At 48.3% G+C, this 18923-nt stretch overlaps 1 protein-coding gene and 1 long non-coding RNA gene across 2 annotated transcripts in view; one reads left to right on the forward strand and one right to left on the reverse strand.

Annotated features, from left to right (window-relative positions):
* LOC142312286 (uncharacterized) overlaps positions 1-18923 on the reverse strand; it is a 106860-nt gene that overhangs the window by 74937 nt on the left and 13000 nt on the right. The window lies entirely within an intron of this gene.
* The window catches only part of LOC142312276 (uncharacterized), a 168640-nt gene that overhangs the window by 20237 nt on the left and 129480 nt on the right, over positions 1-18923 (forward strand). Inside the window, 5 exon segments of the mRNA XM_075351210.1 lie at positions 11246-11395; positions 11525-11701; positions 11784-11907; positions 11987-12081; positions 15208-15298. Coding sequence (XP_075207325.1) covers positions 11318-11395; positions 11525-11701; positions 11784-11907; positions 11987-12081; positions 15208-15298 — 565 coding nt within the window. The 5' untranslated portion in view covers positions 11246-11317.

The following is an 18923-nucleotide window of genomic DNA, read 5'->3' on the forward strand; positions in this document are numbered from 1 at the left end:
ATGGTAATCGTAACAATTATAGACCTGTACTACGTGATGCAAATTTTTTTTTTTTATTAAAAAAAATGTTTAACATTTGGCATACAAGGTGCACCATCTGATGTTGGTGCCAATTCTATTATATAACATTTTAATACTTGTTTGTTTTTTTGGGTGTTTTTCATGTAATATAGGGAAGTCCAAGAGGAAAATATGAGAAAAAAAACTCTATCCCAAAAAATTACTGTACAAGTTGATTTTACCATCAAATAACTCCTGTTCTCGGTTTTCTTCCAAACAATTTTTTATAAATGCATCAAACTTCTGTGTGTGAATCAGACACGAGATGTAATATAAAATATTACAGCCCGAAGAAGACTGTAAACATTCATATAGGCGGCAGGTGGTGATTGAGTTAGTGACCAACTCTGGCCAAATATGTTTATAGAGACGTAGTAGAGGATGAAGATGTCATCCTCATCATGAAGTCGTTATTTCTCATCTCATGTGTAATGAATATCTCTTGCAGTATTGCTGATTCTGATTTTAGTGTCTGTAAATGAGACGAGAATTAGTGGTTTGGAAGATGAGTCTATGAGAAACTTATTCAGCTGCCGACTACGAGGAGGAAACTGCTTGTTGTGTGTGGCCTAAGTATATAGGATTTATTAGTAGATGTCATATTAAAACTGTTAAGGTCCCTTATACCACCCCCCAGCCAAACACTAGCACAGATCGCCATGACGATTGTATCTGATCTGCCTGAGCATTTTGGTATTTACGACCAAGGGGGGTGGAGCAGCTAGAGGCAAATCTGTGCACACAAAAATGTTTTTGTTCTTGTAATTAGAAAAGCTATTAACACAGTTTTTAGGTGCCACGTTAATACTAGAAAAATGATAAGCATATTGTCAGAATCTCAGCGAAGTGCTGAACGCAGCGCACGATTTGGCTTTGCTAGGTGATCGCTGGTATTGCGACAAATTGGTATTGGCCAATAAAATCATGCTAGATGTGTTGTGTTATCTTGTAGTATTTATGCGAATGAAAAATCGAGATATAAAATATGACGCTAACATATCTCACCTGTGTGGCCCAGGGGCAAAGATATGTGAAAAACTAGAATTATCTAATTTTTCTGAACTCCTCGGCACAGCCCACAAGATATCATAAAATGAGGTCACAGATGGGAGGGTGAACTTAGGTCATAAAAGTCAGAAGCCCATTTTTGGCCTTGGTCAGTACAGGAGGGCATACCTAAGTGATGGTGCTGCCAGTTTGTCTACTGGAGACCCTCCCTCCATAAATTCGGATGTCACATCTATGGCACGAGTCTAGTAAGTTTCATGTTGATCCCTTTTATTTTTATGTAATTGTCTACATTGTATTTGTATTGTTCCTCTTTTTTAATATCTTGCATATTTTATAAACACTGCCTATTTTCGGATTAAATATAAAATTTAACAGTTCAGTGCTGATGAAGAGGAGGCAAGCCAAATCCAGGATGGTGCTGTTGAAGAGGTCCCACCATCAACTTCAAGCCAGAGCAGCAACTGGGGCAGCATGGACTCCTACCTGCAGATGGCCCTACAGTAACTCACTGCAGATGACAAGGATGGACGGCTGAGGCTCATTCAGCAATATCAAGAGGCTGAGAGAGCTGAGCGCCAGGCCCAAGCAGAGCGACAGAGCCAAGCGAGCGCGCCAAGCCCAGGGAGACCATGAATTGAAGGTCCTCCAAGTCCGGCAGCAGACATCTTCCCCACTGAACTGTGAGTCCAATAATGCCAACAGCTTTAAGCCCTGGCCTGAGCACTTTCCTGTGTTGGAAAAGGACGGGCACTTGGACGCCTTTCTGAGGGGATTTGAAGAGACTTGCATGCAGTACCAATTGCCCAAGGGTAACCCCAGGGCTGCGAGGCAAAGCCCTGGACGCGTTTGCCACTCTCCCTCAAGAGCAGAGGGGAGACTATGAGGCCATAAAGCAGGCCCTAATACGCAAGTATCAGCTGACTCCAGAGTTGCACCGCAAAAAGTTCCGGACTCTCCAGTGTGGACCTCAGGACAGCTACATTGACGTTGTGGATGGGCTCTGGACCACCTTTGAGCAGTGGATCCAAGGACTGTCCGTTACAACCTTTGAAAAGTTAAAAAACCTGATGGTGAAGGACCAACTCCTACATATTTAGAGATTCAACAGTTCATTACTTCATTCATGGACCGGGAGCCAAAGGAGGCCGTGAAAGCAGCACAGATTGCAAGACACATATGTGGCCAACCGTGCATCGGAGGTGCGTGCTTTCCGCCGCCAGCTGGAAAGTGCGTAAGATGACAACTACCACCCCTGCCAGCCGACCTCACAGAGGTCCTGCCCCATCTGCAGGGCCCGGCCCACCTCTGACACTCGCAGGTGTTTTTCCTGCCACCGGCCTGGACACCTCAGCTCTGCTTGCCCAGAGAGGCAGAAGAGGAACCCCGTGCCCAAGGGCCTAGTGCAAGTGTTTTTCTGGTGGGGGAGGAGGGTGAAACAGCCTATGAAAACTTACACACCATCACCATGGGGTTCAAGGACACCGGAGCCAAACGAACCCTGATCCACCTTAAGCTGGTACCCCCTGAAAAGTTTATTCCGGGAAAACTCCTGACTGTCACTGGGATCGGGGGGTGTTTGTCACTCTTTCCCAATGGCCCTGGTTTCCCTGGACTGGGATGCTGAGAAACTTTGGAAATATGTGGGCGTATCCGAGCACCTCCCAGCGGGTGTTTGGGAACTGATGTGATGCTGATGGTTGTGCAAGTGTTACCTGATGACCCTCCCCAGTCTGAGTCATGTGACCCAAGTGTTGATAAGTCATGTGATCCAAATGTTGATGATTAGAATGTGATTACTAATGTTGTACATGGTAATAAAGTGGAGGCGTGTGCAGGCAAACTCAGCCATGCCACGCTGCGGGGTGACGTGGCTGAGGATTCACCCAAGTAAGTGTCTGCGCTAACGGAGGTGGAAGCAGGTATGGTGACAATGAGGAAGGTGGTCCCATGCAGCTGACCAGTGTCACAGCAGACAGTGACACAGCCGGTGGTAGCTGCCCTTTCATTAGCACTGCTCCTAAGGTATTACAGGAGGAGGAGCACTTGGCACCCAGAGCCTGTCAGTCTAATGGTAAAGAGTTGATATCCCCCAGGGAGACAGCCTTCATGGGCGCTGTCACTCGTAGTTAGAGTGCCCAGAATGCAAATGTCACCTTACCTTCTGACACCGCTTCAGCCATAGGGATAACGGAACTGGGTACGGACCCAGAGCAGGGCCCAGAGGGTCCCGGTGAGTTTGGAACCTTAACGTCACTTTTTGCTGCCTCTAGCCAAGAGTTCCAGGCGGCTCTATGAACCGATGCCAGTCTAGAGACATTAAGGGATCTCACAGAGAAGCCCTCCTTTGAGAGGGAGAGTTTATTCTGGACCAGGGGAGGTTGTACTGGAGACTGTTCCCTGTAGCCCCCAACAGGAGTGGCTGATGGAAAGACAGCTGGGGGTGTCCTGCCACTTTAGGGGTGAGTTGCTGTGTATTGCCCATGAGATCCCACTCTCCGGACACTTGGGGGTCAGCAAAAGCAAGTCCCGACTGTTTCACCACTTCTATTGGCTCAAGTGGGGACAGTTGTGGCCAATTGCTGCCACTCCTGTATCACGTGTGAAAGAGTAGGAAAGTCAGGGCCAGCTCCCAAAGCTACCCTGATCTCTTTGCCGGTGATAGAGGAGCCTTTCCAGAGGATCGCTGTGGACATCGTTGGGCCTTTGGCCGTCCCCAGCAGCTCTAGAAAATGTTTCATCCTTACTGTGGTAGACTATACTACCCGGTATCTGGAGGCAGTGGCTCTGTCCTCAATTAGGGCCGATAAGGTGGCAGATGCTCTCTTGACCATATTCTCCTGAGTAGGATCTCCCAGGGAGATGCTTACCAACCATTTGACTCGGTTCATGTCTCCTTTAATGGAGGCTCTCTGTAATAAAATGCAGGTGCAGCATCTGGTATCAAGCTCCTATCACCCACAGACCAATGGTTTGTGTGAGCAATTTTATGGTACCCTTAAGGCTGCTTTACACGAGACGATCTATCGTGCGATAGATCGTCGGGGTCACGGTTTTTGTGACGCACATCCGGCATCGCTTGCGACATCGGCCTGTGTGACACCTCCGAGCGACGCAGTATCGCTCACAAATCGTGAGTTGTGTACTCGTCGCTCGGTTTCAACATCTCGTTTATTTAAAATGGCGCCGGTTGCTCATCGTTCCCGTGGTAGAACACTTTGCTCCGTGTGACACCACGGGAACGATTAACATCGCTTACCTGCGTCCCGCGGCTCCCGCCGGCTATGTGGAAGAAAGGAGGTGGGCGGGATGTTTACATCTCGCTCATCTCCGCCTCTATTGGCAGGTCGCCGTGTGATGTCGCTGTGACGCCGAACATCCCTCCCACTTCACGAAGTGGATGTTCGCCGCCCTAAGCGACGTCGCGCGGCAGGTAAGTGCGTGTGACGGGGGTTAAACGAGTTTGTGCGCCACGGGCAATCAATGCTCATGACGCACAAACGACAGGGGCGGGTACGATCGATCGTGAAATCGCACGATCGATCGTACCGTGTAAAGCAGGCTTTAAGCAGATCCTTAAGATGCTAGATGAGTTACATGGATGCAACTGAGAGCGGTACCTCCCACACCTGCTGTTTGCTTATCAAGAGGTACCACAGGCCTCAACGGGGTTCTCCCCCTTCGAGCGCCTGTATGGCAGACGAGTCCGGGGGCCTCTTGGTCTGGTAAGGGAATCCTGGGAAGAGGAACTGAACTCCCCAGAAGTGTCCGTGGTGGAGTATTTCATGCGGCTTTGTGACAAAATGCAGTCAATGATGCGGCTGGTGCATGAGAATATGGTGCAGGTCCAGGCCAGCCAGAAACTGTGGTACGACCAACACACTCTGGAGCGGGTGTACAAAGTGGGTCAGAAGGTGTGGGTCCTAGTCCCAATGACTCCCAAGCTTCAGGCGGCATGGGAGGGTTCATACCTTGTGGCATCAGTGCCTCAATGACATGAACTACGTGGTCACCATTGACCACTCCAATAAGAGGCAAAAGGTCTTCCATGTCAACATGATGAAAGTTCATCATGACTGGGAAGCCTTCACCCTTCCTGTGTGTAGCCTTGGTGAAGAAGTCGAAAGCGAAGTCTTGGTGGACTTGCTCACATCGGCCCGGGATGGAGGGTCTATTGAGGAGGCGGAATTGAACCCACAGCTATCCATGGGCCAAAGGTCCCAGCTGCGGGAGGTATTCCGGCCATACCTGACGACCTTCACGAATGTCCCAGGGAAGATGTTGATAGACACCCACCAGGTGGACACATGGAATCATCCCCCAGTCCATCAACCCCCATACCATGTCTTCCTAGAGTTACAAAAAAGACGTAAAGAGAGAGATCGATGAAATTCTAGCCTTGGGGGTGATCCGGAGGTCCAAAAGTGCATGGGCCTCGCCTGTAGTTTTGGTTCCAAAAACGGACCGGACAACCCGGATTTGTGTGGACTGCAGCAAGCTAAATGCAATCACAGCACCCAATGCATAACCAATGCCATGCATCGATGAGCTGCTGGATTGCTTAGCTGGGGCCTGGTACCTGACAATCATGGACCTGAGTCAAAGGTACTGGCAAATTCCTATGTCCATGGAAGCACAAGAAAGGTCCGCTTTCATCACCTCATTCGGGCTGTATGAATTCTTTGTCATGCCCTTTGGCATGAGAAATGCTCCTGTCACTTTCCAATCAAAATGCTGTGGAGAGAAAAGCGCACATAGGGTCTTATCTGGCAAACAATGCAGGCTTAGAAAATGAAAACAGGTGCTCACCTATGGAAGTTGTGACAGGCACAACTCCTATGTATGCAGAAAATGGTCAAGCAGCAGCCCCGATGATGCAACAGGGAATCATGAATGGATAAGAAAGTCGGGTTTAACACTGCGCTAAAACCATGAAGCCAAACGATGTGATGAATTCTTTGCTATATTTTCTTTATTTAGGCCAGGTCTACGCGTTTCAAAGGCATGTCCGCCTTCTTCATCAGGACAAAGGAAAAAACAGCATGCTGTTTTTTCCTTTGTCCTGATGAAGAAGGCGGACATGCCTTTGAAACGCGTAGACCTGGCCTAAATAAAGAAAATATAGCAAAGAATTCATCACAATGTTTGGCTTCATGGTTTTAGCGCAGTGTTAAACCCGACTTTCTTATCCATTCATGATTCCCTGTCACTTTCCAGTGATTGGTCGACCAGCTGCTTGAGGGACTAGGAGGGTTTGCTATCGCTTACTGTGATACCAATGTGATATGACTGAAGTTTGAATGACTATTAGATAGGGATCATAATCATAAAAGATAGGAGTGATCCCAGATATTATTTGACCTATCAATAATTCAGTATCAAAGAGATGTCCTTTGGAGGGCCAATATGATGACCAAAGAATACATGTCTTGAAGCAGTTTTCAAGATAAAGGAAGTAACATTCACAGTTCCACTTGCCGGAAACTTGTGGTTAGCTTAAAGACAGGTTTAAGGAAGCTTGCATATGAAATTTACGGCTCATTGCAATATTTCACTAACACAATGGTCAACTGTGGTCGGCCAGTTGACCACTGGCTAAATGTGCAGGAAATGTGCAGGAAGCTACTGGTGCCCACAGCAGCTTGTGGTCAAGTTACATGAACATGACTCAGCTGTCATATGCTGGTGACCATTTTAAACCCAGCCTACAAAGTTTTCCTATAAAAAATACACCGAACTCGCTTAATGTTAGGGAATACCTTCCAGGACATTGAAGTGTACGTACGCACTGTTCCTGTGATGCAAGATGCCATGATGTTGATTCCTTATCATTAACTCGAGTTCCCTCCGATGTGAAAGGATTGCTACAACATAACGGTAATGTTGATGCATATTTCTGTTATTGTATAAGTTTCTATGACTATAGTTCTTATGCCTATGTACCATCGATTATATTCATGTGCTATTAAAATAAATAGTATCTTGCTATAAAGAATATTAGTATTCGTGCCTGATTAGGATATCAGTGAGCGCTTCGTAAGTACGGGCTTTCAGCCCCCTTTTTAGTAGAATTTAGCAAGACACTTACCTGGATGAAATTGTTATCTTTAGTCCCACTTGGGATGAACACCTGGGGCACCTCGAGCAGGTCCTCAGGCAAATCCAAAGTGGTGGTCTGACGATAAAGCCAGGGAAGTGTCAGATTGGTATGACGGAGGTGCAGTACCTCGGACACCGAGTGGATGGTGGCACTCTGAAACCAGAGCCAGGGAAGGTGGATGCCATCACATCCTGGCCTACCTCCAAGTCAAAGAAGAAGATGTCCTTCTTGGGTACAGCAGGGTACTATAGGAAGTTCGTCCCTAACTATAGTGCTTTTGCTAAGCCATTGACGGACCTCACCAAAAAGAAGCTACTGCAAGTAGTCACCTGGACAGATAACTGTGAGCAGTACTTCAGAGCGTCAAAAGCTGCCCTTGCCAGTTCCTCAATACTACAAGCCCTGGACTTCACCCGACGGTTCATATTGCAGACAGATGCCAGTGCATTTGGCCTGGGTGCAGTACTCAGCCAGGTAAATGAGGAGGGGAAAGAGCACCCAGTGGTGTTTCTCATCCGCAAGCTCTTACCCCAGGAAGTGGCCTACGTCACTGTGGAGAAGAAGTGCCTCACTATGGTGTGAGCCCTACGGAAGCTGCAGCCCTACTTATATGGACGCAACTTCACCATAGTAACAAACCACAACCCTCTCAGCTGGCTGCACCAGGTGGCCGACGACAATTGTAATTTTCTGCGGTGGAGCTTTGTTCTGCAGCAGTATGATTTTACCATTCAACACAAGAGCATGGCAACGCTGCTGTCCCGGCAGGGGGATGCTAGCAAGGTAGGCTTGGGAGACGATTGGCAAATCAAGCTCCCATGCTACCTCAAAAAGGGGAGGTTTCATGTTAAAACAGTTAAGGTCCCTTATACCACCCCCCCAGCACTAGCACAGATTGCCATGACGATCCTATCTGATCTGCCTGTGAGTGTTGGTATTTATGACCAAGGGGGATGGAGCAGCTAGAGGCAAATCTGTGCACACAAAAATGTTTCTTTGTTCTTGTAAGTAGAAAAGCTATTAACACAGTTTTTAGGAGCATTTGGCTTTGCTAGGTGATCACTGGTTTCCCAACAACTGGGTATTGGCCAATAAAATCATGCGGGATGCATTTTGTTTGGTGTCTATGCGAATGAAAAATCGAGATATAAAATATGACACTAATATCTCTCTCCTGTGAGCCCAGGGGCAAAGATATGTGAAAAACTACAATTATCTCATTTTTCTGAATTCCTCGGCACAGCCCACAAGATATCGTAAAATGAGGTCACAGATGGGAGGGTGAACTTAGGTCATAAAAGTCAGAAGCCCATTTTTGGCCTTGGTCAGTACAGGAGGGCATACCTAAGTGATGGTGCTGCCAGTTTGTCTACTGGAGACCCTCCCTCCATAAATTTGAATGTCACATCTATGGCACGAGTTTAAGAAGTTTCATGTTTATCCCTTTATTTTTATGTAATTGTCTACGTTGTATTTTTATTGTTCCCCTTTTTTAACATCTTGCATATTTTATAAACATTGCCTATTTTCGGATTAAATATAAAATTTAATAGTTTGTTCCTCCTGCTCTATATACGAATCCGAACCCGAAGAGTCTTTTGCTATCTGTAACAGGTGTCCGGACTACCTGTGGAAAGTCCGGTGGTGGCAGCAAAGTTATTGTTGTGTAGAATTCTTGGGGTGCTATCAGTAAGGAGTACCAAGGTATATATATTCCATTAGCGGGAATCGGTGATATATACATTACCGATTCTGGCAGACCTTCAATACTTGGCATTAGTAGCTCAGCGGCCTCATATACTTATTGTCCAGCAGTACCAAAAGGGACCTGCTGACAAGAGGGGCGCTAAAGAGCAGTCTGATCGTGACAAATTGCTGAACAGCGGGTGGATCTTGTGAGATCCCCACCCGGCTGTTTGTGACAGTAGATGTAAAGGAAAAACTAGATGTTGTAAAATAATAAAAACAATAACCTATTCGTGATTCCCCCCTAATCCTGTGCCATCGCTGCTTGGGTCCCCACCAATCTCTGTATTTACTGGTCAGTTCCAACAAACTTGTATTTTCCACAGCCAATTAGTTGTCAAAGCAGTGACCAACATAACCAGTGATTGGGAGCATGGAGGAGACGTCTTAAGGGGGTTTTACACGCTGCGACATCGCTAATGCGAAGTCGTTGGGGTCACGGAATTTGTGACGCACATCCGGCCGCATTAGCGATGCCGTTGCGTGTGACACCTATGAGCGATTTTGCATTGTCTCAAAATCGCTCATCGGTGACATGGGGGTCCATTCTCGAATATCGTTACTGCAGCAGTAACAAAGTTGTTCCTCGTTCCTGCGGCAGCACACATCGCTGTGTGTGACAACGCAGGAACGAGGAAGCTCTCCTTACCTGCCTCTGGCTACTATGCGGAAGGAAGGAGGTGGGCGGGATGTTGAGCCCGCTCATCTCCGCCCCTCCGCTTCTATTGGGCGGCGGTTCAGTGACGCAGCTATGACGTCGCTGTGACGCTGAACGAACCGCCCCCTTAGAAAGGAGGCGGATCGCCGGTCACAGCGACGTCGCCGGGCAGGTAAGTAGTGTGACAGGTCTGAGCGATGTTGTGCGGCACGGGCAGCGATTTGCCCGTGTCGCACAACAGATGGGGGCGGGTACCAATGCTAGCGATATCGGTACCGATATCGCAGCGTGTAAAGCGGCCTTTAGGCTGTGTCCGCACGTGTGATTTTTATTTTTTTTTTCCTGCGTTTTCGCTGCGTTTAAAACTGCAGCGTGTCATTGTCAAAATGCATGCGTTGTGCTTCCCCAGCAAAGTCTATGAGAAGTCAGCAAATTCCCAAGCACATGTTGCTTTTTTTTTTTTTTAGGCAGTGTTTTGGATGCCAAATATTTGACAAAATCAATGCATTTAAAAAGGTAGCATATCACTTCTTTTGTGCTTTTTGGTTGCATTTTCCACCCATTCTCTCTCTGTTGGTCTGTCGGTGTGTGTCTCTCTCTCTCTCTCTGTCAGTCTCAGTCTCTCTGTCGGTCAGTCTCCCTCTCCCTCTCTCCCCCTCTCTTATACTCACTGATTACCAGCGCGGCGCGGCACTGCACAGCTGTCACAAAGCTCAGGCGGCTTCTCCTATTTTGAAAATGCCAGCCGCTCATTATTAGTTGCCACTAAGTCCTAGGTTAATCATGGCAGGCGTCTGAGACACCTCCCATGATTAATCTGTAAGTTAAAATAAACACATATACCCAAAAAATCCTTTATTTGGAATAAAAGACAAAACAAAACACCCTCTTTCACCACTTCTTTAATCCCCAAACACCCCTCCAGGTCCGACGTAATCCACATGAATTCCCACGACACTTTCAGCTCTGCTAAATCGGAAGCTGACATCGACTGGCCACAGAGCACGACCGCTAGCTGTCAGATCCACGGAGCAACTAAAGTGAGTCGCGATGACGTCACTCAGGTTATCCTCGGGCGGCCACAACTGGAGTCCTCCAACTGTGACAGCAAGTTCCCCTAATGACTGAAATGATCAGTGGTTCCCTCACTCAGGAGATTTGCGGTCTCGGGTGGAGGACTCCAGCTGGCCGCTGGTAACCTGAGTGACAGCACCTCTGATTGCGCGGCTCACTTCAGTCAACCAGGCCGCGACACAGAGACAGATCAGGGCGATGACTATGAAGTCGAGTGAAGTTCATCCGAGTTCATTCTCATTGCGCAGCTGTCTCACAGCCAGCCATGCTCAATGGGGATATAGGGATGTAGCAAAGCCGAGTGAGACCGCACTGTCAAAAATGCATCCAAAATGCATGCGTTTTAGATGCATTTTTTTTTAGGCACACGCAGTGTTTACAGTTGTCAAAACGCTGCATTTTATTTGTCAAGCTAGAATGCAGCATGTGCACATACCCTTAGTCAGCATTTTAACCTCTGTTCTTGTCTGTTTGAGACAAGAAAGAATAAATCATCTACAGGTTCTGTCTCCTGATATGTTTCCCCTTATTATCTCCAGTAATTGTATTATTACAGCGGATTCTTTATGATGTTACATCGTCATCTTCTCCCCATTCAGGTCCCTACAATATCGGATCCTCTCAGTGGAGATCTTCTATAGAAGAGAATTCTCCTGATTGCCCCGTGAAGGATGGATATGGACAGAGACAAGATGGCAGAGAAGATTTTGCACCTCACCCTAGAGATCCTCTTCCGGCTTACTGGAGAGGTGAGAGATTCTGATGACGTCACATTACATCATTCATATCTATGGCAATAACAGGTGGACAGAACTGGAGAGGTGAGGACTCTGGAAATGTCTGTCGTAAGATTTATTAATGTGCCTCTCCATGACTAGGATTACTTATTAGTGAAAACCTCTAGTGAGTGCTGTCAGGCCCCTGTGTCTGAGGGATGGGGAAGACCCCTGAGCCCAATCACGGGGCCTCCACCTCACCCCCCGATACATGAGGACATCAATGACCATAAGATCCTAGAACTCACCTACAAGATGATTGAGCTGCTGACTGGAGAGGTGACACTGCTGGGAATGCTGGGACATTATACAGTAACGCTATGAAGGGATCAGGGGATGACGGTATCATTGTATGTGTCAGGTTCCTATAAGGTGTCAGGACGTCACCGTCTATTTCTCCATGGAGGAGTGGGAGTATTTAGAAGGTCACAAAGATCTGTACAAGAACGTCATGATGGAGGTTCCCCAGCCCCTCACATCACCAGGTAATAGGACTAAATACACACGACCTATAATTATCTGTATGTAAGGAATGAATTCAGTCCCTGTATGTGTCTCCTCCAGTTTTATTCAGTAAGAGGACAACACCAGAGAGATGTCCCCGTCCTCTTCTTCCACAGGACTTTAAACAAGATCCCGATATTCCTCAGGATCATCAGGTAGATGGAGAGAAGGTGCTATGAAATCTCCCTATGATGTGTAGACGGCTGTGAAGGTCTTGTGCTCAGTCTTGTTTTATCCACCAATATTATATCTATATATATAATTGCCTTATTCTGTCTGTCTGTCTGTCTTGCTCCAAAATTGTGTCACCGTGACTGTCACCGTGACAGTGTCGTTAGAGTGACAACTGTCGGATTGGCTGCTGGGCTTGGCCTGGCCCCGCCCCCCCCACGGATTGGCCGCTCGCCTCGGTCTGGCCCCGCTCCCCGCATGGATTAGCCGCTCACCCCGGCCCTCCGCACGCATCGCCCGCTCCAGCATACACCGGCTCCCAGTACACATGTGCAGGGAGCCGGCATACGCTGATGCCTCGCCCGCTCAGCCCTGCTCCAGCGTACATCGGCTCCCGGTACACATGTGCAGGGAGCCGGCATTCGCTGACACCTCGCCCGCTCAGCCCCGCTCCAGCGTACATTGGCTCCCGGTACACATGTGCAGGGAGCCGGCATACGCTGATGCCTCGCCCGCTCAGCCCTGCTCCAGCGTACATCGGCTCCCGGTACACATGTGCAGGGAGCCGGCATTCGCTGACACCTCGCCCGCTCAGCCCCACTCCAGCGTACATTGGCTCCCGGTACACATGTGCAGGGAGCCGGCATACGCTGACGCCTCGCCCGCTCGCCCCCGCCACACGTTGGCACGCTCGTCCCCGCTGGGATCGTGACCGAGCCGGTGTACGCTGGTAACCATGATAAACATCGCGTAACTAGAGGAAGCGCTTCCCTTAGTTACCCGATGTGTATCATGGTTACCAGCGTACACCGGCTCCCGGTACACATGTGCAGGGGGCCGGCATACGCTGACGCCTCGACTGCTCAGCCCGGCCCCCGCCACACGTTGCCACGCTCGGACCCGCCCCCGGTGGCCCCAGCATTGGGGATGGAGCACGATGGGGGGTGTGCAGCATGTAGGATGGAGCACGATGGGGGGTGTGCAGCATAGAGGATGGAGCATGATGGGGGATGGAGCACGATGGGGGTGCACAGCATGGAGGATGGAGCACAATGGGGGGTGTGCAGCATGGAGGATGGAGCACGATGGGGGGTGTGCAGCATGGGGGATGGAGCACGATGGGGGGTGCGCAGCATGTCGGATGGAGCACAATGGGGGGTGCGCAGCATGTCGGATGAAGCACGATGGGGGTACGCAGCATGGGGGATGGAGCACGATAGGGGGTGCGCAGCATGGGGGTTGGAGTACAATGGTGTGCGCAGCATGGGGGTTGGAGTACAATAGGGGGTGCGCAGCATGGGGGATGGAGCACGATGGGGATGGAGCACGATGGGGGGTGCGCAGCATGGGGGATGAAGCACGATGGGGGGTGTGCAGCATGGGGGATGGAACACGATGGGAGGTGCGCAGCATTGGGGATGGAGCACGATGGGGGCTGCGCAGCATGGGGGGATGGAGCACGATGGGGGGTGCGCAGCATGTCGGATGGAGCACAATGGGGGGTGCGCAGCATGGGGGATGGAGCACGATGGGCGGTGTGCAGCATGGGGGATGGAGCACGATGGGGAATGCGCAGCATGGGGGATGAAGCACGATGGGGGGTGCGCAGCATGGGGGATGGAGCACGATGGGGGGTGCGCAGCATGGGGGTTGGAGTACAATGGGTGCGCAGCATGGGGGTTGGAGTACAATAGGGGGTGCACAGCATGGGGGATGGAGCACGATGGGGATGGAGCACGATGGGGGGTGCGCAGCATGGGGGATGAAGCACGATGGGGGGTGCGCAGCATGGGGGATGGAACACGATGGGAGGTGCGCAGCATTGGGGATGGAGCACGATGGGGGCTGCGCAGCATGGGGGGATGGAGCACGATGGGGGGTGCGCAGCATGTCGGATGGAGCACAATGGGGGGTGCGCAGCATGGGGGATGGAGCACGATGGGCGGTGTGCAGCATGGGGGATGGAGCACGATGGGGAATGCGCAGCATGGGGGATGAAGCACGATGGGGGGTGCGCAGCATGGGGGATGGAACACGATGAGAGGTGCGCAGCATGGGGGATGGAGCCCGATGAGGGGTGCGCAGCATGGGGGATGGAGCACGATGAGGGGTGCGCAGCATGGGGGATGGAGCACGATGGGGGGTGCGCAGCATGGGGGATGGAGCACGATGGGGGGTGCGCAGCATGGGGGATGGAGCACGATGGGGGGTGCGCAGCATGGAGGAAGGAGCACGATGGGGGGTGTGCAGCATGGGGGATGGAGCACGATGGGGGTGCACACCTCCCCCCAAAACACACACACACTGCCACACGCGCACCACACAACACACCACACACACACTGGGAACCACAAACACCGCCCTACACAGACACCCACACACACACACAGACAACGCCGCACACACAACACCCAACACACAAACACCGCGCCATACATAAATATACGCACATACCGCGCAACACACACACTGCACAAAACATACCTCCCCCAAAACACACACACGCACTCCACACCCACACAAACCGCGCAACACACACAGCACCACACACACAGAACGCTGCAGACACACAGCGCTCCACAAACAACGCAACACACACAACGCAACACACATACAACACCGCTCTCACACACCCCCACCCAGACAACACCCAGAACATTTACAGCGCCCTACACAAACACTTGGTAACTACACACAACAACATATATATATATATATATATATATATATATATATATATATATATATATATATATATATATATATATATATATATATATATATATATATATGTATATGTATATGTATATATATATATATATGTATATGTATATATATATATATAGGTATATGTATATATATATATATATGTATGTATGTGTAAATATATATATATATATATATATATATATATATATATATATATATATAACAAAAATCATACGTTAACTACACAATACGTAAATTCTAGAATACCCGATGCGTTAGAATCGGGCCACCTTCTAGTGTTTTATACTTGTGTAATGAGAGCGGTGGAGATGGCAGGATTAGAGCTGATCATAGATGTGACTTCTCCATCTGTCTGTGATTTTTTACAATATTTGTTTCAGGGTGAAGATCTGACCCATATTAATACTACAGAGACATATGTGAGGGGTGATGAGGGGAGTAAAGAGGAGATTCCTACAGATAACCGCCCAGGTGAGTAGTGACCACTAAATGCAGAGAAGTCACAGATTCTTCTCAGTCACCGGCTGTGGCTACTTTATTGGTGGTGTAGTACAGCCATATCACAATCATGTAGTCATCTCTCTGCCTCTAAACCATTATCCCCATTAGTTTGGGCATTGGACGTCCTTCTGTTGGAGTAAAGGCCCTGTCACACACACACAGATAAATCTTTGGCAGATCTGTGGTGCAGTGAAATCATGGACATATTGTTCCATTTGTACACCGCCACAAACCTGGCACTGATTGTCCACAATTTCACTGCAACCACAGATCTACCACAGATCTACCACAGATTTATCTGTGTGTGTAACAGGGCCTTTAGAAGTTACATGCGGACAAGTTAAAAAAAATCACTTGAAGAAAAATTTTATTATCGCCTCTAAGAGAAAGTGGAGGGTAATGATGCTGTTTCCTTCCTCGAATCCTGACCTCATATACATCATATAAGATGAATCTACCTTCTCTCTATTTTGTGCTGCTGAATGGGATCATATGGTCCCTACAAGACCAGGTCTAGTCTTTTGATCACACTTTGCTTTATGACTGACAACATTAACCCCTTCATGACCCTAAACTATAGACGTATGGGTATGGGACTTCCCGACCTTAGACAGCGGGCAGAGGAAATGTGACCATTACCGGGAGCTTGGCTTACATGACTTCCAAGTTCTGGCTGTCAAGGCCAGGGACGGTCCCCACGCTGTCCCTGGCTGTTTAACACCCTAAATTCTGTGATCAATGGTAGCATTTAGGGTGCTGGGAGGAGGGAGTGCGCTGCCTCTCCCATCCTATTGGTGCCCTTGCGATGTCATTGCGAGGGCTTGTTCATTGCCATGGTGACCTGAGGTCGTCACCCAGCTATGGGAAGCAGAACCATGATCTCAAAGGTTTCTTTCAGTTCAGCACTAACAGATATAATGTATTGCAGTGCTTGTGCTCTGCAATACATTCTATTAACTATCAGAACAATAAATGTTAGTGTCTCATACAATAGAGAGACTTAAGTAAGAAGGTCAGGGAAAAAAAATAAATAAAAATTGTAAAAATATGTATTTTTACAAAAACAAGACAAAAAATGTTATTTAAAAAGAACAAAAAAATGCAAAATACCATACCAATAACTACTACTAATAATGGGGAAAAAAGTACAGGCCACATCCGGAACAAGCTTGCCTATTAAACCCTTCCGTGAACAGTGCAAAAAAAAAAAGTAACAAAAAATGTATTTTCGTCATATAGCTGCGAAAAAGCAATCAAAAAGGCACATGTAAATAAAAATATGTATGGCGTTGTTCACATTTATCCTGCTCTCTAGATTGAATGTATTCACTGGCTGTCATGTAAAACTGTTGAAGGTTCTTCACCCCCCCCCTCGTTTCCACCCTCAGCCACAGATCATCATGACGATTATCTGATCGGCCTGGAAGCTTAAGGTATTTACGACATGGGTGATGGTATATCTACAGAAAACAAAATGCAGAGAAAGACAATTCTTTGTTATATTGGCGGGAAAACTTCCAAAGCAGGTTTTAAGCGCTGCGTTAATGCTAGAAAAATGAAAAACATATTTCCAGAATCCCTGTAGAGTGCTGAATCCAACGCACCGTCTAGTTCCACTGGGAGATCGCCGGAATCATGACAAATGAGTATTGGCCAGTAAAATCATACTAGATGCGTTGTGTTTGGTATCAATGTAAATGTAAAATCGAGATATAAAATATGACGCTAATATCTTTCACCTGTGTGACCCAGGAGCAAAGATATGAAAAACCCTAGAATTATGGAACTTTGTGACAATCTCAAGCCCAGCCCACAAGAGACTGTAAAATGATGTCACCGACAAGGGGGGCTAGCTAGGGCATAAGAGACAGCTCCTGTCTGGGGGGTTCAGTCAGTACTTGGAGGGCATCAGAAAGGGTGATGCTGGCCGTTCTTCTACCATCTTGGAGTTCCCTCCACTCCCTAAGTAGACGCCACTTCTATGGCACACGCTTAGTAAGTTTCATGTTTATACTTTTTATTTTTATGTAACTGTCTATACTGCAATTGTATTGTTCCCTTTTGTAAATTCTTGTATATTTTTTTAAACACTGCCTATTTTCAGATTAAATATATAAAAATGTAATAGTTTCTTTCCTCATGCTTTACATACGAATCCAAAACCCCGAAGGGCCTTATGCTATCTGTAACGGGTCCCCAGCTATCCCGGAAAAGCTGGGTGGTGGCAGCATAATTGTTATTCCATAGAATTATTGGAGTGCTATCATTAAGGGTACTGAGGTGTATATATATATATTCCATTAGCGGGAATCGGTGATATATACATTTACACTTGCTGTGAGACCTCTAATATTTGGCATTATTAGCTCAGCAGCCTCATCTTATACATTGTCCTGCAGTACAAAAAGTGACCTGCAGACAAGGGGGGCGCTAGAGAGTAGTCATGTGTAACAAATCAGTGAACAGCTGCGGATTTCTGAGTGACTTCCCCGGCTGTTTGTGACAAATTGGTGGAAAGCGGTGGGATATATAGAGCATTAGTGATCTGGTTTGAGCAATCATTCCTTTCACTAAAAACTTGGAAAAGTTTTGAGGATCTAACTCAGAGTTTAAAATACCTGGAACAATACTGTACATGTAGCAGTTACCCTCCCTTTTCTCTTGTTTCTATCCTATCTTTTATTTGGCAATGATGGATGCTGTGACAGAAGCCTGGTACAATCAGCAGAAGAAGGAGGTTCTTGCTGCACTCTGCAGATCCAAGTTGATTGATGCTCATGGCAAAACGAGGCAGGACCTCATTAAAGAACTTTTACAATGGGACGCAGAGCACGTCCGTTCCCCCAGTGCTGAAGAAGAGGAGGAAAGCCAAGCCCAGGACGGGGCTGCTGCAGAATCCCCACCATCAACTGCAAGCCAGGGCAGTGGCCGGGGCAGCATGGACTCCTACCTGCAGATGGCCCTACAACAACTCGCAGATGACCAGGCGGGACGGCTGAATCTCAGTCAGCAATTTCATGAGAGAGCCGAGCGCCAGGCCAAGCGAGAGGCTTAGAGAGCCGAGCGAGAGGCTGAGAGAGCCGAGCGAGAGGCTGAGAGAGCCGAACGAGAGCGTCAAGCCCAGGGAGACCATGAATTGAAGGTCATCCATGCCCAGCAGCAGACATCTTCCTCACTGAACGGTGAGTCCAATAATGCCAGCAGCTTTACGCCCCGACCGGAGCACTTTCCTATGATGGAAAAGGACGGGGACTTGGACACCTTTCTGAGGGGATTTGAAAAGACTTGCTTGCAGTACCAGTTGCCCTCAGCACAATGGGCATGATACTTAACCCCAGGGCTGCGAGGCAAGGCCATGGACGCGTTTGCCAGTCTCCCTCAAGAGCAGAGTGGAGACTATGGGGCCATAAAGCAGGCCCTAATACGGAAGTATCAGCTGACTCCAGAGGTGTACCGAAAAAAATTCTGGACCCTCCAGCGCGGACCTCATGACAGCTACAGCGATTTGGAGGGTGGGCTCCAGACCACATTTGACGAGTGGATCCAAGGACTGTCCGTTACAACCTTTGAGGGGCTAAAGGACCTCATGGTGAAA

Source organism: Anomaloglossus baeobatrachus, chromosome 5, assembly GCF_048569485.1.
Source record: "Anomaloglossus baeobatrachus isolate aAnoBae1 chromosome 5, aAnoBae1.hap1, whole genome shotgun sequence".
Classification (NCBI taxonomy): Eukaryota; Metazoa; Chordata; class Amphibia; order Anura; family Aromobatidae; genus Anomaloglossus; species Anomaloglossus baeobatrachus.